The sequence below is a fragment of the Caloenas nicobarica genome, chromosome 1, assembly GCF_036013445.1.
Source record: "Caloenas nicobarica isolate bCalNic1 chromosome 1, bCalNic1.hap1, whole genome shotgun sequence".
Taxonomy (NCBI): Eukaryota; Metazoa; Chordata; class Aves; order Columbiformes; family Columbidae; genus Caloenas; species Caloenas nicobarica.
In genome coordinates, this window is record NC_088245.1 from 90,802,777 (window position 1) to 90,828,719 (window position 25,943).

The 25,943-nt window shown below is 37.1% G+C and overlaps 1 protein-coding gene across 6 annotated transcripts in view; it reads left to right on the forward strand.

Moving 5' to 3' along the window:
* DCAF6 (DDB1 and CUL4 associated factor 6) overlaps positions 1–25,943 on the forward strand; it is a 93,920-nt gene that overhangs the window by 25,377 nt on the left and 42,600 nt on the right. For 5 of the 6 annotated variants that reach the window (XM_065649687.1, XM_065649520.1, XM_065649758.1 and 2 more), the window contains exons 4-11: positions 3,694–3,879; positions 8,717–8,830; positions 9,913–10,048; positions 11,591–11,805; positions 14,141–14,234; positions 18,610–18,729; positions 18,957–19,202; positions 24,242–24,415. In XM_065649687.1, the coding sequence (XP_065505759.1) occupies positions 3,694–3,879; positions 8,717–8,830; positions 9,913–10,048; positions 11,591–11,805; positions 14,141–14,234; positions 18,610–18,729; positions 18,957–19,202; positions 24,242–24,415 (1,285 nt within the window). The remainder of the gene's footprint in view (positions 1–3,693; positions 3,880–8,716; positions 8,831–9,912; positions 10,049–11,590; positions 11,806–14,140; positions 14,235–18,609; positions 18,730–18,956; positions 19,203–24,241; positions 24,416–25,943) is intronic. The other variant, XM_065649895.1, reaches the window with a different exon arrangement.

The following is a 25,943-nucleotide window of genomic DNA, read 5'->3' on the forward strand; positions in this document are numbered from 1 at the left end:
GTCACCGAGAAGAGCCTGGCTCCATCCTCATGACACCCACCCTTTATATATTTATAAACATTGATAAGGTCACCCCTAAGTCTCCTCTTCTCCAAGCTAAAGAGCCCCAGCTCCCTCAGCCTTTCCTCATAAGGGAGATGCTCCACTCCCTTAATCATCTTTGTGGCCCTGCGCTGGACTCTCTCCTGCTTTCTGGGAGAGGAAGGGTTCAGTTTATGTGAGCAAGTGCTGGGGAGGCTTTGGAGGGTGCTTAGTGGGTCTGAAGGTTTCCAGCTTTTCTAGAATCAGGGTTTGCTACTTTTCACTTTAGGATGAGGCTCCATTAGGTTCGCTTTCCTTTGCTTCTGAAGGGGGTTTGACCTCTTGAAAGGAAGTAGAAGGCCGGATTGTAAATTATTCTGTGCTGAGTATCTTGAGTGGGAACCCCAAATTAACTAGATCATGAAAGGCTTAGTAACCCAGTGATATTTGAGTTGCATTTGTTTCAGCAGGCTTCTTTTCAAAAAGCAAGCCAGAATTGAAATAAACCTACTTTTATAAACTGATTTTAGTTTTTAGTGTGACTTTTAAAACGCTGGTTTGTCCATTATGGTGAATTTTTCCTTTTTATCATAAAGAGTTTCCATTTGGATGTGGACCTTCAAAATGTTGGGTTTAAAGCAGACAGCAGAGTAGCTGACAGAAATTCTACTTTCTTGGAGGAAAGTACTTACTGTTAAGGTTGGAACTTGTATGCAAACTTCTGGGATGGCTACATGAATTAGTAATCTCATCCCAAAGATTTAATTGGCACTTTTAAGAGATTAAATTTGAATTCTTGAATCTGTTGCCTCTTCAACTGATTTTCTGTGTAACATATTACTTAAGCAATTTCAAAAGTTATGATGACGTCTAAATTACTACAGCTAGTCAAGTACTTTAAAGAACATCTGAAATTCTTTGTTTCCCTATCCCCCTTTTCCTCAGTCATTAAGTACGTGCAGCCTATTACATATTGGTAGTAAAAAGCTCCAATGGAGTAAGGTGGTGGTGTTGTTGCACTCTGTGTAGCTAAGGTTAGGCTCTTGGGGGTTGGTTACATATGTTGCATTTTCTCATCTTTTTTGCTGCCTAGGCACCAGCAACTTTTTATGCCTCTTTCTTCCCTCTCTAAGGCAGCTTAATAACCTGAGTAGGAAAGGATGTACAGTGCAAGTCAAGAAAGGCATGGAAAATCTTATGCATATAGTAAGTGCTGTAATGCTTTAATACTTTTTATTGCAACACTGTGCAACATAGTCAGGAAATTGAGGAGTAGGCAAGACGAGGTTAGGTCTGCCTGTGAGAAAACTCTTTACTGGAAATGTGTAGCTGCATATATTTCTGAACGCTGTTTCTACTTTATAGTGGAGGACAGAAGAAGGGAGGGAAAGGAACATCTGAGTTCTTACAAGTTTGGGGGCAGTCATCAAATGTAGATATCCATGTCTAAACGCAGATGGGGAAGACTGAAGCAGACAAAGTTAGCTATTGACTACATGAAAAGCAAGGATACTAGGTTGGAGTTTGTGAGAAAAGGGGGGAAAAGTAAGCAGCACGTGTCATTTGGTGAGAGAAGGACCCTATACTGACGTGTGGAAACAACTTTACAACCTATAAAGTCATAAAACTTTACAGTTCGCAAGGTTATAAAGCAGGTATGTTCTATTCGACGTCGGGCGCGTGAAGGATCATTCCTTTAATCTTGCGTGCGCCTTCTAACAATAGAAGGTGTGCTTATATACAGCAAGGTGTTACATATTCATAGTAAACCCAGGTACGGCTATACATATTCATAACCTTTCCCCGAGAAGGCGGTTCTTATTAAAATGAGTCCCAGGAAATCATTTCTTTACTCCCCTCCTTGACCCCTCCCTGTTGCACCTGCGCAGTGTCACCTGGTGGTCTTGAGGAGGGGTCTTTGGATGAAGGCTCCTTCAGCTTTGTCACTGTGAACTTTTTACCTTTGGTTTGGTATGCTGAATTGACTTGAACCTAAACTGCCAAGTCAGTTGAAACCGGATTGATGCCCTCCTTTCTGCTATAAATCTTTGTTGTCTCGTCTCCTCCAGGTTACATCTGGGTGCTGTAAAACTTCTTATCTTTGCATTCAATGAGGCTCTGTGTCTTAACATAATACACAAAACTCTAGGCCCTTGCTACGTGGTTAACCCTTTAATTGTTAGTTCCCTGTAACAATACAGCAGAACAAAGAGAAAAAAAGGCAGCCTGCTTATATTCAGCAACAGAGAGGAAGTGGTGGCTGAAGAACTCACAAGATGGTAGAGAAGCCCCTAGTTGTTTAGGTTGGTTTGTTTGTGTTTTGTGTTTTGGTTAGTTTGTTTTAATTACGGAGGTCAAAAAGGGTTTCTTGTCAGGACAAAAATATTTTTCACGGTAGTAACAGAATAAAATCAGAGGTGGGATTGACAGGCAATGTCTTTAACGGTCATCTGAACTAGGGTACCTTATGGACTTCTTGTTCTGAGTTGTTCCTTTGATAGTGAGCTCCTAATTTCTTTTGAACCTTTGGGTTTTGAAGGTTTTCAGTAAAATGTAGAAATACGAACAAATCTAAATGAAGAGGCAGATTTATTTAAATCAAATTAATGGATTATATATCCCGATTCTGATTTTTTTTTTCTTAATACTGAGCTTTGTGTATCTTTCAGAATACACAGATACACTGCCATTTTGTTGTGTGAATTGTTTAAAAGGTGTGAAATAGCACTTGTAAAATATTAGGCATGAGCTATCGCTGACAGAGCGACTTCATTTGCATAATATTTTCTTTGATTAAGTTAATTGAATGGAAATTTAGAAGTAATTTTCATACTGTAAGCAACTTGGTAAGTATCTTTTTCCTGTTAGTAGTGGTGAAAATGCAGTTTGGTTTAAAAGCTGCAGATAGGAGAAATAAGGTAGGAACAGAATGTTCACTAGTGCACGGGAAAGCATATGGAAGGTTTTTTCTGCTTTGATAGACTAATAAGTAGTATGTTAGGAAATACAAAGAGTCATCACAAAGTGTTTAAAAACAACTATAATGGTGAAGTAAATTATGAGCCCCTCTTCTGTACTGTAGATGAATGACATTCATTGAGACTAAGTCAAGTCTTAAGTTTATTGCCCTGTAATCATGTTCTCAAATGTTGATTTTTGACTGGTTTCAAAACATCCTTTCTTATAAACTTCAGTTCTCCTTTTAAAAGTGAGTTTATTTTAAGAGTAGCTTCAATTTTTGAAGTCTGTAAGGTTGACTTGGATTAAAAGGCCTTATTCTTCTTCATGTTATTCTAGATCTTCTAAATCTGTCCCCACTGACATGCTGGCTGGCTGCACTATCACCCTGTACTAATGTTTTACTTTGAGAAACCTGATGTGATATGTAACTAGCATTTTAAAAACAAAAGGTGGCAGATGCACTCTAGCCCTTTCGTTTTGCAGACTACTTTGTGCAAATGCATAAGTGAATGTCTCTCGTGGAACCATTTTGTTCTTAGAAGAAATGTTATGTAAAGACAGCTTCTCTGTTCTGTGGTATTAAACTGTAGGTTACTGGCAGCCTGTAAATAAATGATGTTTTATAGTACCAGAGTCTGTGTTATCTTCCCATTCTTTATTTGCTTTGAAAATATTATCCTGATACAACCTTCCTTTTTCTTTGTTCCTTAGGTTTTAACAACCATTCGCTCAGGACACAGGGCCAATATTTTTAGTGCAAAATTCTTACCGTGCACCAATGACAAACAGATTGTATCTTGTTCCGGAGATGGAGTAATTTTTTACACAAATGTTGAACAAGATGTGGAGACCAACAGACAATGCCAGTATACATGCCACTATGGAACTACTTATGAGGTACCTCAAAAATATATGATAATTTAAAGATAGATGGAATACTTATTTTCTTGTATTGTTGCCCAGGATTTTAATCAGACTGATGAAAGCTTTATTTCAGTGACAATTAAAGAACATTCCTTCTAGCTTTTTTTTTCCTTAAAGTAGGCATTAAAAGATAAATATGTTGTCTACATTAAATGGAGGACTTTAGAAAAGGTAGTTTAATTAAGACCACTTTCTTTGGAAATATAATAGCTGAATACACCTTCACTGAAAGAATCCTTTGCAGAGCAAAACTGATTTAAATTGTACTATGACTTTCTTTCTGAAGTAGGTTGGGGGGTGGGGGCAGTGGCTATGTTTTGCATTTTTACTTTTATTCGACCCCCCCAACTTTTTTTAATGCCTTTTTCACAATTTAAATCCTTCTAAGAAATGCTTATTGCGACATGTGTTAATAACTTAATCTGAAAAATGTATTTACAGTTTTAGTTAATTTCTCTGTTTTGTATTCTAGTTAACTCTTTATGTGTAAATTTAGAGCCAGTGTTTTCAATCCTCTCTTGGAAATTTTATTCTCATAAATAAGCAAGTGAAGAAGCAAAGTGTTACTTAAGTTAGGAAGATAATAAGACTTACCGATCTATTTATTTATTTTAATGACAGCAAAAACTGCCTGTAAAACTTACTGTGCTTAAAATAGAAAAAAATATTGCTTTTTCCTTCTTAGTTTATAAATGTTCCAGGTTTTTTATTGTTTGTTTTTAGCACTACCACAGTACACACCAAGAGGAAAAAAATTCATTGCTTTTTAAAAATTATTTAGCTCAGGTTTCATAGCAAGCTTTTAGATCTCTTTCTTTGTATGTTAAGTGAACAAAATATTTTAAAATCTCTGTTAAAATAATTGGAGGGTGTGAAAAGGTGGTGTGAGAAAAGGAGGTGTCTGAAGTACTGCCAGAATTAATTTTTGGTCATGTAGTAAAAGTATCCTTAAGGTTGTAATTACATGTTCCATTAAAGGTTTTGTCAAAAACACTTGTCTGCAGGGTAACTTTGTAGGTCAGTTGAGTAAACCTTGTGGCATACACTCTATTTCTGAGATTTGTGGTTTTGGGTTTGGTTTGGTTTTGCCTGGGTTTAATACAAGACTGTATTTTCAGTTTTGCAAAATGTAATTCTAGATCCCAGACTTGCATAATCTGCTTTTATTTTTCTGAGTTGTTTTGATTGAGAAACTACTGTTTCCTTTGAATAGCATCAGTCCTTATGGCCCCCAATCAGAAGCTTAAACTGCCTCCTCAGTTCTCACTGAAATTTACTATATATAGTAGTCTGTGGATTCTGCAAGTTGATTGGATGCTCTCTGTATCTCAAATAAAACCCGCTTTTTCATAAGAACATCTGGAGACCAAGATGCTGTTTCTTAAAGCTGAAATGTCCTTGTTGAGGAGGGGGTCAGTCAGGTTGTTGCGTTGTGACTTCCTGGGGAAATCCATGCATCCCCTTGCTGGCTGGCTGCAGGCATGATGAACAGCCAGTTAGTGGCTCAGCTGGTGCCTCTGTTTCCTGGGTAGCTAGCTGTGAGTATTAGATAAAACATTTTTGAGCGTGAGAATAGGAGAATGGATACTGTGTTGAGGAGACATGAAGGTAGTGGTAGAAGTATCGTTAGAGCAGTGGGTTTGGGTGTGTGAAGTTTGGGGTCATGGGCTGGGCTGCTCAGAGTACTGCAAATGAAAGAGTTGGTGGCAGTGTAAGTCATCCTGAAAAGTCATTGTGGTGGTCTGAAGTTTTGATCTGTCTGAGCTTGGGTTGACCAAGTTTGTTTGATTACATGAAGTGACTGACACCAGATGGTGCTGCAAACAAGTGATCAAACTAGGAAAATACAACGAAAGCAGTTGCCAGTTGTGCTTTTGGGTCAGGAGTAGTAACAGAGGCTACATGGAACATAACACTTCTAACCTGCAATATGAGATGATAGTTGTCTCTTGGCAATGATGGTATGCACATTGCAACCAGATGATAAATATAAATTTGATAGGTACAACACATTAAACTTGTCAAAACAGACAGTAAGAGTTTGAAAAATATTTTAGAAGAAATATGGAGAACCCAACAGTCTATCAAATCAAGATGAAAGTTTTAGTGTTGTCCATATGGAATGACTATAACGGAACAGTAAGTAGTTGTACGGAATATAGTAAATTGCTTCAAAATCATTAGTTGAAGAGAGTATGGACATTTGACTGCTATATTGCACAGTCATATTTGGTAATGTTGGGGATGATTTTTGTTCAGCAAATAATGTTAACGAGAGGGCATTGTTGTTTTGAATGACAGTAGTGTGGTAGCGTTTTTGTGGCTTATGCTGGTTTTAAACACAGTTAATGAAAGGGATCTCAAAACCGTTGTATGACCTTGAGTATTTTAACAACTGTGGTTTTGAAGTTATTTTCCTTAGCCTGTTTTGCACTGAGGTTTAACTTATCTAAATTTAAAATCTCTTCAGAAAGTCTTTGAAAAGATAGTTTTGTAAAACATTTTGGGAGGTACTTTTTATAAAGACTATAAATTCTCTTACTGTGTCTTAAACCTGATATTTGAACATTGAATGCTTGTATTACTGTGTGGCATAGCAGACCTTTTTTTGAGCCTTGGCATATGAAAGCATAATAAAGTAAACAGCAGGGATTTTTAAGCAAATGGCTGAGATACAGCTTCAGCTTCTGGCATAACTTTGTCCCTGAGAGGATTCTGGAGCGGGAAAATAACGTCACAGTATTTTGAAATTGCTGCCCAGCTGTATGTTACCACATCATCATATTAAATATAGAACTTTGACTCACTGGATTCTCTAAATACCAAAAGCTAACATCATCTGCCCCTGAGATACTAATTTTAAATTTGAATGTGGTTTGATTTTATACTGTGCTTTAAACTTGGAATTTGTGACAGTTCAAGATGTTACAAAAACATCTGTTGAAACAGGAATGTGGAAATTGTGTAGATTGTTATGAACTGTGACATAATTGGACAATTTTTTTTAATTCTGGGGGAGAGTACCATAAGGAAAGAGGGAGAGAGTGGTTCTTGAAACATGTTTCTGGAGAACTTGTTGTTTATACAAGGCCATTACAAGTTTATTTTTACTCAGCCAAATGCTTTTCTTTATTGCCCTCCATGTTAATTGCATTTCAGAAAGAGAATGTACTTTTATGGACAACTCTTACCTTCATATTTTTAATACAGTAAAATGGTCATATAGATATATATCCTTAAAGATAAACAGAAAAGGATTTTTTTAGTTAGCAAAAAAGGATTTTATATATATAATGCATACTTGTTGAACATAAATATAGTAACAATGACTCTTAATTATTGGAGTATGCACTTCTTAATTTCTCCATTTTAGTGATTATAAAATACTTACAGTACGTTTTGTAACACCATGCCTAAAAATTGGCATGTGCAAGTGGAGATATGTACCACACTGTTACATCAGTGTGAAGAAAAATAAAATACAGCTACTAGAAATAGGAGCTTGCGACGTTATACCACCTTCAGCAACATTCTTGGAACAAAGCAAATGTTTTCAGTGCAAGCTCTGCATTGAAATACAGTAAAAATGCTGGAAGGATTTAATGGAAGAACAATTACTGCTTTAGTAACTGCACTAATAAAATCAATTTGAGTGAATGTGTAGTGAAAAACACTTTTCAATATGTTGCACTAACATATTGAAGAACAATCATCTTAGCTCAGAAGTTTGCTGTTTTATTGTTATTAAAATCTTGGCTTTGTTCTGTCTATTAAACTTCTTGTTTGTCAGCACTAAGATGTGGCACAGCGCACATTGTCTCCATTAATGTACTGAGCATTACAAGAAGAAATGCTGAATCCTGCAGAGATTACCTTTATGTAATCCCACTTTAGGCAGAGAGATTTACAGATATCCGTAGGTTACTTTTATTAAGAGACGGGGAGACATCACGTTAAAAGTGTTACAGAATCACTCATTTGCTCTACGTTGAATTGGTATATTACAGTATTATCGTTGGTTTTTTTCTTTTTATACATTTATAAATTTCTTTGAAGCTACTGATAGTAGCAGTAGTGTAGGAAAAGAAAAATACTGCTAGTTTCTACAACATTCTTTGGTTTGTATTTAACAGATTGGTTTCTACAACATTCTATGTTATTTAAGGGATAGAGTGTAAAGACGTGACATTTCGTGTGTGTTCATTGACTTGTGGAATTCAGCTTTAATATTATGGTTGCTTGCCTTTTTATTTTAAGGAGGCCTTCTTGAGTGAAGCCATACATGTGAGAGTCCATCTGAGTCTTCCCTAGTTTGAGCAGGGCTGAGGTCAGGAAAATGGTGCAATACAATGCTGTCTTAAAAAGTTTTTAAAAAAATGTAGTGAGAGGGCAGGTTAGTAAGAGCCTTTAATGCATAGTTTCTTCAGGGGACTATTTTGAATGTAAGGGAATGGCCCGATGGGAATAAAAGTCAACTAGTGTTTTCATGTCATTCAGACTTCTGAGGGTTTTGTTTGTTATTGTCTTCTATTACATGATAGAAAATAAACTAAGCTTCTGTGAATTATTGCAGCAAATTGATTACTTATCTGAAATCCACAGTTTGTTTTAACTTCAGTAGTTCAAACCTTTTCTTGAAAATTAAGAAACATCAGCAATTTTTCGGTTTTTCTCTTTATTTCAATAGAAAACTTGACTTGAGTCATAATTGTTTCAGTCTTTACTGCTGCTCAAAACGTTGATGCTTTTATTTTCAAATTAATGGTATTTCTGGAAGTATTAATACTTTTTTTTTTTTTTTCCTGAGCAGATTATGACAGTACCAAATGATCCCTATACTTTCCTCTCGTGTGGTGAAGATGGCACTGTAAGATGGTTTGATACTCGAATCAAAACAAGTTGCACAAAGGAAGATTGTAAAGATGTAAGAGTGCAATCTTTTAATAAAGATGACCTAAATGTAGAGCTGTACATCATACAAACATAGGATATGAATTCTGGTAAGGCTTTTAGAAATAATAGATTTCAGGGTCGTTGGTGGAGATGACAACATGTTTCCCAAGAAACAAAAAAAGTTTGGGGAGTCTTCTTTCTTTCCTTTTTTTTAAAAAAATTATTTTAATATCTCCTTTGGCACTTTTTAGTTTATGAACTTTGGTGTGAGGCTTCAAATATTGTAGAAAATATTCCATGCTGACAATGAATCTCTTGGTCTGGTTTACAGTAGTTACTACAGAGTGCAGAGTTGGAGGCAAAAAGTGAGTCTTCAAAATTATCTGCATCCTTGTGTTCTTGAGCATCCTTTGTTCCTCTGTAAGAAATATTTAGTAATGAATTACACTAGATAAAATTAGTCACTGGTATTACTCCCTAGAAGGTGAAGTATTGGTGGTGTCCACTGTGTTTGGGTTTCAGAAACAGTATTGAATTGGAGAAGAACTGACACCAAAGTGTGAGAGTGACACTCTCGATTAATTTTATTCTACTTTGTGCATACATACGAGTTCTAGGGGTGTCTGTCTTTCTTTCTTTTTCTCTATCCAATTATCTGCCCATAGATGAAATCTATTCTAATCCTTCACGTTAATTTAGACTGTTTCTGCCTATTTGGTGCTCTTCTGACTCAACAGTTATCTGTGTTTCCATAGGAAAATCCAAGGTGCAAGCTAGTTTAAAAATCTGTAGTTGTTAAACTTACCTATTTTGTCCCTGTGATTTGGTTTGGTTTGTTTTTTTGGTTTTGTTTGTTTGTTGTTTTGTTGTTGTTTTGTTGGTTTTTGGTTTGTTTTTTTTAGTTGATCTCATGCTATATTTCTTTTTCTGATAGGTTTCCTTCTCTGCAGTGGCTTTTCTATTTCACATATTTGCAATCTAACTTCACAGGGCCAGACCTACTTTTTTCAAAACCTCCTTGACTAATGGGCTTGTGTCCTGAAGTAAAAAACATAATTATACTTCAAGTGTTCAAAGCTATTATTTGAATGCTGGTTTTTTTGTTTGTTCCAGGATATTTTAATAAACTGTCGGCGTGCTGCCACTTCTGTTGCTATCTGTCCACCAATCCCTTACTATCTTGCCGTGGGTTGTTCTGATAGCTCAGTAAGAATATATGATCGACGAATGCTTGGTACAAGAGCAACAGGTAAGAACCATACCTTATAATAAGCTTTTCTAACCATTTGCAGTTCAAATTTCAGGTTCTTTTTTTTTTTCAAAATAGTTAGTGAATGACTGAAGTGTAATACTGAAGTATAGCTTGCTTCTCTGAAAACCATGCTTTTTAATAATAAAGTCGTTTCACTCTAGTATTTGCTAATACAGAAGTTTTCAAGTAAGTAAACTTTATCTCTTCATCAGTCTTAGAATACATTGTATACTGAATGCAGAAAAAAACATTTTGTAATGTCTCTTATGTCTTGAAACGTGATTCCAAGATTCCAAAAAGCCTGGTGACTGAAGCCTCCAGTGGTCCACCTGGATTTTAATTTAGTTCTTCTTGTAATCTGCCATGCTGGAATGTGCTGCTTCTTATAGGAAGGAACCTTATGAACTCTATAATGTCATGCAGTATGCTTATCTTTGTGGTACTTGGTGCTGTATCTGACATAATTTCACTAAAAAGCTACAAATTCTTCAGGTGAAAGCTAGCATGCTTCAGATACTTACCTAAGAATTTTATTAAAAAATTCCAGGTGACAAGCAGAATGTAGACCTGTAGAGTAAAGGAGAGAAAAGACAAAATTTTGAAGACTGTAAATTTTCTAGATACATTGATATGGTGTTCTGTTGTTCATCTTGTGGGGGTTTTGGGGTTGTGGTCTTTGTTTAAGGGGTGAGGTATTCTATGATCAGTGACCACAATATTGATTTTCACTTAAAAAAAATTCTGTTTCAGTCCTTATGTACTATAAGATGATAAACTCTGAAGTTGTCTGTGGTCAAGGATAGGCTGTTGCATGTGCTGAGCCACAACAGATACACCACGCAGGAAACAGTTATGTGGCAAATTATGAGTTTTTGGAACAGTCTGTTTTTCACAGTGTTAGATCTTCTCATAGGTAACTTTTATCTGCTCACAAATTTGTAATTCTAGAATTTAAGATTGTTTTAGTGTGTGGAATGGAGGTGAGTTGTCAGAGAAGCAGAAGTCCAATGTATTTTATAGTTCTGCAGTTTCAAAGTAACAGTATTTCTGTCTCAAAGAAGAAAAACTGGTATTTTTAAAAACATTTTGGATAGAAAAGAGGAGATGTATACTCTAAATTTTAAAAGTTTCATTTAATGAATTACTTTCTAATTTATGTGTAGAGACAGATTTGCATTATTATTGTGTAAACGTTCTTAGGTTCAAAAATTTCCATTTGAACTACATTTGACAGACAATATCTGCACATCGTCGTCATGGGCGTGTGATATATGAATATATTTGTGCACGTTTTTTGTCTGGTTTTGTCATTTTTTAAAAAAATGTACGTAGTGTTTGTAAACAAAAATATAAAATACTAGTAAGATCTGATGCATCACTATTCAGATCTGATTTAATGCAGAAGCTGTAGGATGCTTAGGTTTTGATCATCTCTTGTTGGATGTTAAATAAGGAGTATATTGAAGATTTTGAAAATTTGCAATAGTAAATGTGCCATTTCTTTCTCTCCTCCCCCGTTTTGTTTTTCTTCAAATATAGGGAATTATGCTGGTAGGGGCACTGTTGGAATGGTGGCACGTTTTGTTCCTCCTCATCTCAATAACAAATCCTGCAGAGTAACGTCTCTATGTTATAGTGAAGATGGTCAAGAGATCCTTGTTAGTTACTCCTCAGATTACATATACTTGTTTGATCCCAAGGATGACACAGCACGAGAACTTAAAGTTCCTTCTGCTGAAGAGAGACGGGAAGAGGCAAGTGATTAAGATGACCTGTTTTCATGTTTTATATTTTTTTTTCTTGTGCACACTTATATCAGTTGTATTTCCCTTTAAATGAATCTTAAATATATTTTGCTGTTCAGAGATTGAGATGTGGCAAGTAGATGGTGCTACAAAATGTACTTTTTTGCAATCTATTTATATGTTTACAATATTTACAATATTTTGTCACTCTGGTTTTCTTTCTGGTCTAGTTTCCCTCTCTTAAAGATAAGAAGGCATCTATGTGAACCTCAGGTTATAAGACCAGCAAAGGTGGCAGGTGTATTGAGGTGTATTCTCTGTTATCTTCTATGCCACCAAAGTATATTCCTTGGAATCAGTATAAATATGCTTTCTCAAAAGTTGTCATTTAATAACAGAGGTGAGGGAGTACCAAATGTTTACATCAAGGAGGTGAGCCACTGCTACTGAGCAGTATTAAAAGTTTCAGCAGTAAACTAAAATGCAAGCAGTTTTTTATCAGCTCAACTACAATGATGCTGACCCAGTGTAAATTTTCTGATCAATATAAAACAAATTTCTTTAACTACTGTGAAGTTATATACATCTCTCCCCCTTCCCCTGCACTCCCCCAAGCATCTGGTCCTTTTTTTTTTTTTTCTGGCATTATGCTCACCCTTTCACAAGCTCCTCTTTATCCTGAGGTCCGTACCTTTAGTCTGAGATAAGGGCCTCAAAAGAGTTTCCAATCTGTTGTCAGCATCCTACTATTGTCACTGGGAGGAGAAGTCTGATGGTAATGATGGTGATTTCTTCTTCCTCTTTGCTGAGAGCAGCATGATGTTGATGTTTTCTTCCTTTTTGTTGGAGTCTGCTTGAAGGCCACTTTTTCTACATGCTTTACATTATGCGTTTTCTTATTAGTCTTCTAATATGGCATGGTTTTGCTTTTAAATGCTTGGTTTTTGCCCTTGTTTTTACCCCTAAACCAGTTGTTGCTTGGGTCCAGCCTTTACAGTACAGTTAACAGCCATGGGTGAGTTGCTGAGAAGGTGTATCTGGAATCCTTCTGCGTTCACACTTGCAGGGTATCTGCTCTCAGCCCATGCCTGTACTACTTTGTGCTGCATCACTATTGTGTGGTCATAGGTAGTTCTTTCTTGCATGTATCAAAACTGTTAACAAGAGGTTGTACACTACACATCTATGCAAATCCAAGCAAAACTGAAGCAAATTAGGTTATAATTACCTGGTCACTAGACACTTCTTGTTGCATCTAGTTGAGCTGAAAGAAGGTTCCAAGCAAGTGAAGTCCTGACAAAGCCTGACAAGCATGAGGCTTATGATGTTAGCTTTGTATTAATCCTGTCAGCTGTTACTAGCAATGACCATACTGGGCCACAGGCTACCATTACTAGAACAGATATTGTTGATCAGGAGGGAGTGTAGATTTGTAGGACTGAGGAATAATGTTCAGTTGAGTACACTGTTACCTCATTGAGGCAGAGGAAAACAAAGAAGAACCCAGGAATACTATGTGATGAATGAATGGTTCTGCACTTCTCCCTGTTTTTTTTTTTTTTTTAATTTTTTTTCTTCTATGTAATGTTAATCTGATATGAAGTAATTTGGAGAATTGACTGCTCAGTACAGAGAGAGGAGATTGTGACCACCTGTTAGTAACAGATCTTGTGTATTCTTTTCTTTTGTAGGCACAGAATATGTCCTGTAATCTCTTCTTGCTGCATGATTTTACTTAAATGCTATTTTTATTTCAGCCTGGCTTTAAGTTGTATAGAGTAGAAGTAATGTAAATCTTTCTTCCTGAATCTGCTGGCTCCTGAAAGTTAACACTTTTTTTTTTTTAAGCCAGAAATATCCAGCCAATACACTTAATTTTGAACTCTGAAATGCCTTTCTGAATGTTCAAAGCACTAGCTGTTTCTTTTCAAGTTGCTGAAAGTAACACTTCATTAAACTGAAGCTGCCATATAGTTTTTAAGATTGAGGTGAATATTTTTGCAGAATTCAGGCTGAATTCTGAAAAACTTAATAATTATTGTTCAGTATGGAAAGCCTCAATTAACATAATGTTAGTATTGCATAAAATAAGAGCTGCATTGGTTCTGAGAATCATTGATTTCAACTGTTGAACTTCAGTGTAGCTAAAACTCTTGCATTCTGTTGATAAGCGTTGTGCTTATTCATTGTTGACCTGAACATGACTGATATTCCTTTTTTTTGTGACATATAAATTTATGCAACTTAAGAAAACTGAGATATTGTGTTTATATTTAGACTTAGAATTCTTTACTGTCCACCAACATAAATAGCTTAGTAATGCCTTTCCCTCCCACCCCCCCAGTTACGGCAACCTCCTGTTAAACGTTTGCGACTAAGAGGGGATTGGTCAGACACTGGACCAAGAGCAAGGCCTGAGAGTGAACGAGAAAGAGATGGTAAAGTGTTTGCAGTTGGGGGGGGGGGGTGGTGTTGTCTTTGCTGTGTGTTTTGTTTTGGTTGGATTTATTTTTGTTTGTCTGGTGTTTTGGTTTAGGGTTTTTTTTGTTTGCTTTGGGGGTTTCTTGTTTGGTTGGTTGGTTTTTGTTTTATTTTCCAAATTTTCTTACGTATTCCTGAAATGTGTGCTTCATATTAAACTGTCCATGTTTCAAGAATCAGCCAGATCTTAAGATGGTTTTCTTAGAATTTAAGACAGAACTGCTATTCTACAGTGATTTTAAAAAATGCCTAAATTGAAAGTATTCTTACCAGAAAAATTAAGTTGCTTCAGGTAGACTGATGTAAAACAGGGAGGAGGGAGCTTACTTTATTGTCATTGGTCATGTAGTAACACAAATACCCTTTCTGTAGTCAAGCCTCATATGCAATCAAAGTTACAAATGAAATGTTCCGTAATAGTTACATTAGGGGACTAGAATTCAAAGCAATAGGATTCTAATATTATCTCTTTCACTTTTTTTAATAAAACACCTGTAGTCATTATATTTTTATGCTTATATTTTAACATTTGTAATCTATTACTCAGTTCCTTGAGGTTTCAGTAGATAGAGCATTTCCAAAGCTACACTTTAGTGTCAGGAAACGAGTTACCAAAGCAGGGTAGAGTATGCTTTGTCACTCATTTTACTCTTCATCTAATGATGTGTTTCTGTTTAAATCTGACAGGTTGTGGAGGTGCAAGTATTTGTTCTAGTTCCCTTAAATCTCTCTCCCTTTTCTGCCTACCGTTTCCCTTTCCAGATCTTCTGTTTTGTTTTTCTCCTCTTCCTGATTCCCCAAACTAGAATAATAGTGTCTAGCTCTATCAGATTAACAGGCCATGTAGAGCAGGATTCTGCATCCAGTACAGGCAATAGGAGATGCTGTTCGGGGAGAGAATATGAGCCTGTCTTCCTGCCTTAGTCTGTTGCCTTTGTTGCTCCCACGGTATTCAGAATTACTGCATTAGAAACTCTAGAGGGTATGTTCCCATCTGTTCCTTTAGAATCTGCATATGGTTCAATTGCCTTTGCATTTCTTTAATCCTTTTTTGAAACTGTTGATAATATTTCTTGTGGCAAAAAAATCAAGAAGTTCAGTGCCCCCTGTGTGAAAGAATACTTTTTTCCTTTCTTCTAAACTGCTCTCTTAGTTTCATTGTGTTCCTTCTTATTCTAGTATTACAGGATTTGATCATTAACAGTTTTACGTTCTGCTTACTTGGTGCTTTCATTCCACATACCTTATTTGTATACCTCCTCATATTAAGGACACTTTTGTATCATTTGTGTTTCAGGTCTTTGCCGTTAAAGTTAGTTGCGGCTTTGCTTTTGCAGAAAGTTACTTTTTATCTAAATTCTTCTCTAGCTAAGTATCTTTAGTGTCCTTCTAGCTGTCATTTCCCCATGATATCGAGTGTATCTGCTGGGGAGAAAACAAAGCCTGAGAAAAGAACTCCTCCAGTACAGACATCGGCTAGATTTTTATTTTCTCAAAACAAAGCTTCAGTATCTTGTTATTTGATACAACTGTATAGTGACTGAGAATAGCTATCTTGCATTAGTTAGAAATGTGGTGACCTGTGACTTATTTTTCTGTTCACTGTTCATTCTACTGTCTTCCCATCATTAACCACCTTTCCTCTGTTTTCTTCAGCTGTTGCATTCCATTTTTTGTGTTTTAAGCTTCTGAAGTCAGAGCTCCTCTGCCTGGGGTACATAAAAGGAATGAAGGGTCCCAGGGGAGGGTCAGAGACCTGCAGTGTGGAAATGAGGGTAGTCAAGGGCATTGGGATCAGATTGAGGGGCATTGTTTTTTGCAGGGGTGGGTTGGTATGTTCCCCTTCCCTTCTCCATTCTCAACAATGTAATTTAAACTCAAGCAAATAATCTAAAAGCAAGATCTAGTGATGATATATTCAAGCTATGTCCTAGCTGTGAAGATTATATGCAGTCCCAAAAGATAATAAAGTTGCTCTGGATATTTGATTGGCCTTTCTGCTTTTATAACATCTGTGCAGGTAGCAGCACTGACGTTTGAGAGGCATATTCTCACTGTACGTGTTCTACCCAAATATGCTCCAGGATCTTTCAGTGTTAGAGTCATAGAATAGTTTGGGTTGGAAGGGACCTTCAAACCTCATCTAGTCCAACCCCACTGCAATGAGCAGGAACATCTGCAACTAGATCAGGTTGCTCAGAGCCCTGTCCAGCATGGCCTGGAATGTCTCCAGGGATGGGGCATCTACCACCTCTCTGGACAACCTGTTCCAGTGTTTCACCACCCTCATTGTAAAAGATTTCTTGGTCACGTCTAGTCTGAATCTCCCCTTCTTTAGTTTAAAACCATCACCCCTTGTCATATTGCAACAGGCCCTGCTGAAGAGTCTGTCCCCATCTTTCTTATAGGCCCCTTTTAAGTACTGAAAGGACTCACTAAGACCTCCCCAGAGCCTTACCTTCTCCAGGCTGAACAACCCCAACTCTCTCAGCCTTCCTCATAGCAGAGGTGTTCCAGGCCCCATCTTGGTGGCCTCCTCTGGACCTTCTCTAATAGGTCCATGTCTTTCCTGTACTGAGTGCTCCAGAGCTGGACTCAGGACTCCGGGTGGGGTCTCACCAGAGCAGACCAGAGGGGCAGAATCACCTCCCTTGACCTGCTGGCCACGCTACTTTTGATGCAGCCCAAGATACAACTGGCTTTCTGTGCTGCAAGTGCGCATTGCCAGCTCATGTCCAATCTTTCATTAACCAGTACTCCCAAGTCCTCCTCTGCGGGGCTGCTCTCAATCCCTTCATCCCCCAGCCTGTATTGATACCGGGGGTTGCCCTGACCCGGGTGCAGGACCTTGCACTTGACCACGTTACCCATGAGGTTTGCATGGGCCCACTTCTCAAGCTTGTCCAGGTCCCTCTGGATGTCATCATGTCCCTCAGGTGTCTCAACTGCACCTCTCAGCTTGGTGTCATCCACGAACTTACTGAGGGTGCACTCCATCCTGCTATGTCGTTGATGAAGGTATTAAACAGTACTGGTTCCAGTACAGACCCTTGAGGGACACCACTTGTCACCGGTGTCCATCCAGACACTGGGCCATTGACCACCACTCTCTGGGTGTGACCATCCAGCCAGTTCCTCATCCACTGAACAGTCCACCCATCAAATCCATACCTCTCCAATTCAGAGAGAGGGGTGTTGTGGGGGACCATGCCAAAGGCTTTACAGAAGTCCAGGTGGCGACATCTGTAGCCCTTTGTCTACTGATGTAGTTACTCCACCACAGAAAGCCACTAGGTTGGTCAGGCAGGACTTGCCCTTGATGAAGCTGTGCTGGCTGTTTTGAATCACCTCCATGTGCCTTAGCTTTTGTATGCAGAGTATTAAAATATTTTTCACTTGCCTATTTTTTGAAGTAATTGTACTTCACAGGGATTCTGTTTCTTAAGGTCTTCAGGTACAAAACTTTTCCAAAAGTTGCTTAAACACCAGATACTTCCAAAGTGGCTAAGAGGCCAGCAGAAGCTCTTGCTTCAATATGAATGGAATGGTCTTCTATTGAAGATGCCAATGCATAAAAAACAAACAAACAAAAAAAAACCCAACAAAACAAAACAAGCCCAAAACATTTCACAGAATACAAAAAACATTTAAAGATTCAAATATTCTATTTCAACCCTTTGCAAATGGTATTTTTCCTATCTTCTCTCTTGAAACAAATTTTGTTTCATATGTAATAAAACCAGAAATAAAATAAGAACATGCTTTGAGTTATGTTGAAAGTAAGTTGAAGATTTTGCTGCTTGAGAGACTTCACAATCTTGACACTTGAACCAAAATGTGAAAACGAAAATCCCTGAAAGAACTTTGCTTTTGTATTGAATTGTGCTTATGAGGAAAATCTAAGTCATGAAGAAGCCTTTTGGAAATGTTGAAAACATTATGTGCTAATTTTATGCTAGTCTTTTTGCTTTTTCATTGTTCAATGATAAAATTGGTTATTTTATAGTTAGCTGAAAAAACATAAAAATCTAGGCTTTCTTAACTTGTTTAACCAGCACTTAAAACCGAGTGACATAAATTTCACAATGTCATGTGTACAAAAACTCCAGGTAATTGTAAAATAGAAGAGGAGGAAGGACTGTTGGTTTTAATGTGGTGCTGTGTTCAGCCGGAAATTCTTGCTGGACTGTTGTGCCGAAAAAAGATGGTGGTTCGGGGTTTACTAATTACATAGCTTACAATGCAGGGCTTGTTATGGAAGAAGAAATGGGGGAAAAAAATGAGCACTTTTGTAAACTTGTAGATAAAACTTTAGCATTACTTATTTTACAGGGGAGCAAAGTCCTAATGTCTCTCTAATGCAAAGGATGTCAGACATGCTGTCAAGATGGTTTGAAGAAGCTAGTGAAGTTGCACAAAGCAATCGAGGACGAGGAAGATCACGGTCCAGAGGTGATTTTTCTTCTTTTCAGGAATAAGTGTTACAGAAAGTAAGGTTATACTTAATGTACAGACCTTGAATATCAGCCTTTCTGAGGTGTAAACTAAGAAATTTTTAGTGCACTCTGAAGAACTGAGCATACTTGTTTGCTATATGAATGCTAATGCAAAGGGATCTTTAGAGATATAGTAAGTTTACCTTTGGGCTCTTGTTTTTCTTGCTTTATTTTTAATCAAAGGTGGGACTAATCGGACAGATGCTCCTGCTACTAATAACGTGCCACCTAGTACAGAATCAGAAACTGCAATGGAAGTAGATGGTTCTGAACAACTTCCATCATCTTCCTCTTCTACAATGTCAGCCCAAGCTCCTTCAACATCGTCTTCAACAGAAAGTCCCCCTTCAACTTCATTATTGTCCTCTCCTGATAATGAACAAAGGCCTTCTTTAGGGGCCTCAGCTCAACCTGTGCTCCATCAGTCTGGTGAGAAGAAATCCATCTTGTCATTGTTTATGAAAAATGCTTTCTATAAGAAACAGTTTTATTTTAGGATATTTCGGGTAATTGATCTCAATCTGTTTTTTTTTTTTCTTGCACATCCTGATGAGAGTAGGTATTTTATAGTTACCAAGTGACTGCAACTATGGTTTAAAGAAAGATTAAAACGGTCAACTGTATACATTTATCTGAAGAAGGAATCTCGAAGGTGGTAACTAGTAATGTCTTTTGAAGTAGAAATAAAAAAATATTGCTTGGATTTTTTTGAAACTTATTGTTCTCTTCATGGAGTGTAAGTAACATTGTGCCATCTTCAACTGTGATTTGGCTGTGGCAGCATCAGTGCAATGAATAGCAGAACCTATGCCTGTTATAATCGGAGAAAGCAGAGAATGTCTCCTTCAGTAGGAATCTATATCCTTGTCATTTCAGAGTCAGCAATGTTATTTTTTTTGTGTGTCAAAAGTATCTGGATAGACAGGGCTCACCTTGCATGATATTCTGTTATTGGTTAATAAATTATACTACAGAGAGGTCATGGAGTCTCCTCCTCTGGAGACATTCAAAACCCACTTGGACACATTCCTGTGTGATCTTCTCTGAGTGAACCTGCTTTAGCAGGTGGGTTGGACGAGATGATCTCCAGAGGTCCCTTCCAACCCAAACCATTCTGTGATTCTGTAATACTGATTTTTAAGTTTGTATCTCTTGAAGAAACTACCTGTATTTACTATAGACTTACATTGTTGTTGTGGGAAGAAAGTATATTCCACTGTCAATGTCAAAAACTTATTTGGATAGTAAAAGAGCACTCATGCTGTGACTTGTCCTTTTCCATCTCTATGTAGGAAAAGATACCACAGCCTCTAGTTAAATATTTGCACAACAGTTTATTTTTACTTTTTTAAAGTGAGTTTCTAGGACTCACAGTTGTGGTGGAAAGGCTGACATGGATTGTTTTAAAATCCTGGTTTTTTTGCATAAATTCACCTTTTGTCTTATACTAATTCTGTTGTAAAAAATAAAGGTCTTTGTCATTGGAAAAGATGACTGATAGCATCTTCAGGCCCTAAATTGGATGTTCCGCAGTAAAGGAGAGATGGGGATTTCCCAGGGAAAAGTGTGCTATTCCATGTACTGTGGCTGCTGCAGCCAAAATCTTTGGGACAGGCGAGAAATGATGAGGTATCTGAAAGGCAGAGAAGCTAAAGACATAAGTTGAAATCCATTAAATATGTAATTCTTGCTCTTTCAAACCTTGCAACTAGTTTGATACTTATTTAGAGGAAATAAACAGTGCACAGAAGCATGACGATACACACAGTCAGGTACTATTTCTAGAATAAGTAAATGCCAGAGTATTTAGTAGCAGAGGCTTTTAGTCACCTGCGTTTTTTTATTAGTATTGGTGTCAGCTTGCTGCATTCTCAAGTTTGTCACAACATACACACAAAAATTTGATTAAGGGTCTACTCTAATTCAGTGTAACCCAATTTAGCTGCCACTATCTCTGGTACCGAGGGATAGCCACCAAAGAACACACATACCATTACCAAGGCTTCATATTTATTTATTTATTCAAGTATATGGTATATTCTGGAGTTTACAGTGACCAGGAGAGTATGCCACATATTAAAAATAATTGTTTCAAGCTATGTTTGCGTGTTAAAGAATGTATGCTGACTAGAAAAAAGATTTTGCTCTTTTTCTCTCAGCCTGTCTGAATTTCTAAGTAAAAGTTTATTCTGCTAGCATGAAGCTGAAGTTCTTATTTCTTAATCCAGCTCTTCCTTAAGAGCATTTCCTCTTTCCCAGTGTTACTTCAGACTTAAGACTCTCCATGTATTCAGTTTTGAAAGGGGTAGTGGTGATTGTTTGGGTGACAGAGAGTGGATACTTTCTAATTTACTCTATAAGATTTGATAGGTTCTTTGTCTACACCTAAACAGGTTGTCAAATTGGCTGCTGATTCTTTAAAAAGAAAAAAAAAGTCACCATCGCACCACCCCCATGCCCCAAATGCCAAACACACAGAAACAAACAAACAAAGCTTTACCTGGTGTTCTTTATTGCTGTATGCAGATTTTAGTGTTAGGACCAGGTGTAATCTTTAAATTGTCTACAGCACTCCTGCAGGAGTAAACTTAATAGTACTATACGTCTGCACACCTAGTAAGCATCTTTTCTAGGTTGCACTGCTTTTCAAACACTTCAGTTATTGTAATACATGTCTTTGGGTAACGTGGGCAAGTTCAGGGGGAGGGGAAGCTCCTGGGCAGAGGGAGTAGGTCATGGCTGAGCAGTAGCAGTGAGTTTGTGAATGGGTAGGCTTGAGTGTGAATTTCCATTTCACAATGTTCTTATACTTAGGGTAACCCATGAAGGTACTTGGTTATGAGATTTTACTTACAGTGAAAACACTGCACTCAGCATCAAGAACAGGATTCTCTGAGTTTGTTTAACTGAATTTAGAGATGAATAAAACCTGCTACTTTTGGGGGTGACACAATAGGGAAAGTGCTGATAGGAATAGTAGTTTAAATACAGTGAGGTTGAGTAGGAAGACCAGATAGACATATGTTGCAAAAGACAGATGACTGAAGAAGCATTTTAAAAAATGGAAGAAGGCTTTCAGCTATCATTTTGCTTGAAGTGGTAGTAGATACAAGTTTGAATATTGTAGCAAAGAGTTAGCAAATGAAGAATATGGTTTTGGGTAATGACTTACTTAGAATTGGAGCGTGAATTTATACTACAGAATGGAACAGGCTTATAAGCAGCTTCCCATCGATCATTTCTGCAGATCTCTCTACTGAAAATAGGCTCTGGTGGTAATCCTCCTGTCTTTGAAATAGCAATACCTTTGTATTATTATAACTCAAATATATTGTTGGTTTGGTGTTCCAAAAAATATGCCATGTGGTAAGCATTTTAGCTTCCATATCTGAATTACTTCATCTCTTGATGCTTTAAAAAAGTACATGTTCAAAATAGAGTCAATGCAAAAATGGTTCAGTGCTGGAGCATGTTGGGATAAGCGTCTTTATCAAAGCATATACTCTAGAAGAATACAGTTGGAACATTTCAGTAATGTGCAAGTAATAAACAAGATTTTTTAAAATTTTGAATGGGAAAGTGGCAATAGCTTGTTGTGTGGTGGGGTTTTTTGTGTGTGGTTTTTTTTTTCCTTTGCATTTCTCTTTCCTCACTCCATTTGCTGGCAAAATAAACATTTGCTTAGAGATTCTGAAATGTGTTAAAAGGTATTGTCATTGAACATATTCAGGATAGTAGTTATCTCTTTACATTTTGAATTGTAGTTCTTGTTACATCTTAAATTGTCACTCTCTTTGGACTGAGTGGAAATCAATCAGCAGCAAGCACTGAAAACTGACTTCAGGCACCATTGAAATTTCTGTAAAAGCATTTTCTAGACTGTTATAATATCTGTAAATGTTCATCGCGTATGAAAACTATTCATAGCAAATATCTTTGCTGTATTCCTTTTAGGAAGTATATATTTTTCCTTCGTGTTACACTTAACCATAAACTGGCAGGATATATTTCCCAGAAGTGGTATTAGCCTGAGGACATCAGAGCTCATCACTATTCGATATTTACTGGTGCCTGCCACTAATTTTTGAATGATTGGATTATGTCTTTGGCTTTGTTTCTTTTTATGAAAGAAAATTTAAAATTCGCTTGCTTCACTGACTGAGTAAGAGTTACAGAATAGTTGTAAAGCTTTTGCTTGGATGAAAGGTTAGATGCCAATGTGATACTCTCTAGTATTTCAAAATTTCATAGTACTGATTTTTTTTTTTTTTTTCTTCGCAGATTTCCTCATAGTTACAAAATACTCCAGAGTGCCCTTAATATTAATACTTTCAGGATAGGTATAGGCTAGCAGTTTATAGCAGAAATAGCTAGAACATTTGATGTGAATATTTGTGTCTGAATTAGCTTCTTTACCATATTATATTATAGCTGAGTGTAGTTCAGCGGTGGTTCAATGTTATGCTTCAGTTATTGCTAATAAAGACACAATCTGCATTGTATAAAGAGAAGCGTTTGCTATGCAGCGCTTGTGTAAGTGGAAGAAACATGCAAAGAGCATGAAAAGAATAAAAACTTACTTGGACACCTAGTTTTATAGCAGTTTGCAAAAAATACTGTTAATCAGACAGTGAACTGGTACATGCCAAAATGGTATAACTGACAAATGAATAACAACAAAATGATGGAAACATTAAGTCTTTAAAGATGGAACTGAAAGAATAGTCTGTTAAGAGAATGATACTAAGAGTTGTTTATGATCCAATATATTACTTTCTCTGTAGGATCACTTAACAGTGTTTTCAGACTTTGAATCCTCACCCACTGGAAATGTCTGAGATAAAAAAATAAGTTCATAGTAGAGTCTATTTTTTTGATTAAATGCTGTTCTGCCACCTATTTCTGTAGTTCCAGTTTGCTTTTTTCACAAGTTTGTTTTGATCAAAATGGTACTTTCCCCTCCCCACCCCCACCCCGTATCAGGAAGCTATCATATTAATTTTTAAAAATACTTGTAGAGCATAATTGCATAATTTTGCAACGCAAATATTCTCATTTGTTGTCTATGTTAGGAACATGAAGATGAATACTTCTGTTGTTTGATTTGTTTTGAATCAGTCAGGATCTGTCTATTTTTGTTAAATAATTATTTGTTATATGGTTTAAGTGTTAGAGATGGGGGAGGGGGTGTATTGTATGAGGTGTATTGTATGACATGAATCCTAAACTTTTTAAGTCTTGTGATTCGTGCATTTAGGAAGAGAAAGACAATTTCAATACTTTATTTTCTAATTTGTTGGTGTTAATAAATTATTTACATAACTTTTTTCACTATAATTAGTATCTGTTGCTTTGGTCAGTCACCCCATCCCTTTTCCCTGTTTTGTATATTGTATATTGAATGCTTCTTTCTTTTACATACTTTTTTTTTTTTTTTTCTTTTTTCTCTCCCCTTCCCTGTTTGTCAGAATTAACAGAATTAATGGGACCTGAGTTAGCTATAATCCGTAGGGGTCTACAGCGACTGAAGCTTAAGAAGGCAGAACAACAGAGACAGCGAGAGCTAGCTGAGGGTTCAGCGCCACAGTCCTCCTCCTCTGATCAGTCCTCTAAGGGCTCCTCCCAGGACACTCAGACATCAGGTTGTCATTTGCCAAGGTTTCTTAAGCAGCTAACGTAGTTATAGTTTGTGCTGCTGTTGTTTGCTGAGATGCTTCTCTTCCAGAACAAGACAGTTAATGCATTTGCTGCTTGTCTTACCTTGCATGTGGTGGTGTTTATCATCACATGGTTAGGGAAAGAGTAATATTGACAGATTTCATTTATCTAGCATGTTTGGATCATATAGCTAAAGGATATTATATGGTGAAAGTTTCCTAGGTGCATGATATCAGGTATGTGCAATGTTTGTTAGAGCAGTTAAGCAAGAAATTTCTGTATCTTGAATAGAGTAAGGTACTTACACACTTGAAATTGTATTTTGGTGTTAATTGTATCTGATAGTAACATTTAAGACTTGGCTTTTGTTGCATTAAGAGGGTTAATTTAGCAGAAGTTAAGCTCCCTTGTGTTTCAGCTTGTCCTCAGTATTTGCACTGAGGGCTGGGGCAGCTGAGCTGAACTCCTGAGTGATGCCCAATTACATCAAATAACCTCAAGTCAGCACTATAAGTCCAATCATGCTCAACAGCTGGTCAGACATTTTGTTGAATTTGCGTGATTACGGATTCACTAATAGTGCAGGGTCGGATTGTTGCCATTGAATTTACACGCTTGTACAGATTCACGATTAGTGTAATATATACTCTAAGTCTGAGTGCACCCAATGAGAAATTATCACTAGTAGGTCCACAAATAATGAGGTTTATTAAAGCAACAGGTACAAGTTATTTTAGTTTGCCATTGATAAAATATACTGTCTGCAAAACCACACTTTAGTTGCAAAAATACACTTCAGTTGCAAAAAAAGTACACTTTAGTTGCAAGAAATACATATTGGTACCAAATATATATGAATTCTAAAATGACTATATAGCACTATTAGTGTAATTAGCAATAGAGGCTTGAAGTCTAAGTGTCCCGGGGAAAAACTTGGTAAAATATAATCAAGCATGTAAATCTTACCCCAAAGCGTCCTTTTGCGGGGAGAAGTCTGTTATGCTCTTTCCTTGACTTCTCAGTGATGGTGTCTTCCCTAACTTTCCCCTATTGTTATTTTATACTATTTTCTATATTTAGGTGGAGCTTAAGTGACTCTTGTCATACATACCTTTGTTATTGATCGGTGTAAAAACTCTTGCTTTGATTTTTAAGGTTAAAAACTTCACAGCACTAGCTCAAGGAAGCACAGGGGCATGATGGAGGTGTGTTTTGGTATTATAATGAGCAAATTTCAACATATCTGCTGGCTCAGTAACTAGCATCTTGGACAGAATGGAACATTTATCTTTTTTAATTGACAGCAGCTATACCATGTGGTTCCTGTACCTGCCTTGTACACAGGGCCTGGCTGTGGTATCTCCACGCGGTTCCACTCCCTCGTGTTCCTTAGTGCCAGCACACTGGGCTCCCCCCATGCACTACCAGCCAAGAATGCTGGTCAAATTGGGAGGAGGGGAAACCATGCAGAGCAGATTTCTTACCCACCACACTGCTGCCTTTAATGCTCAA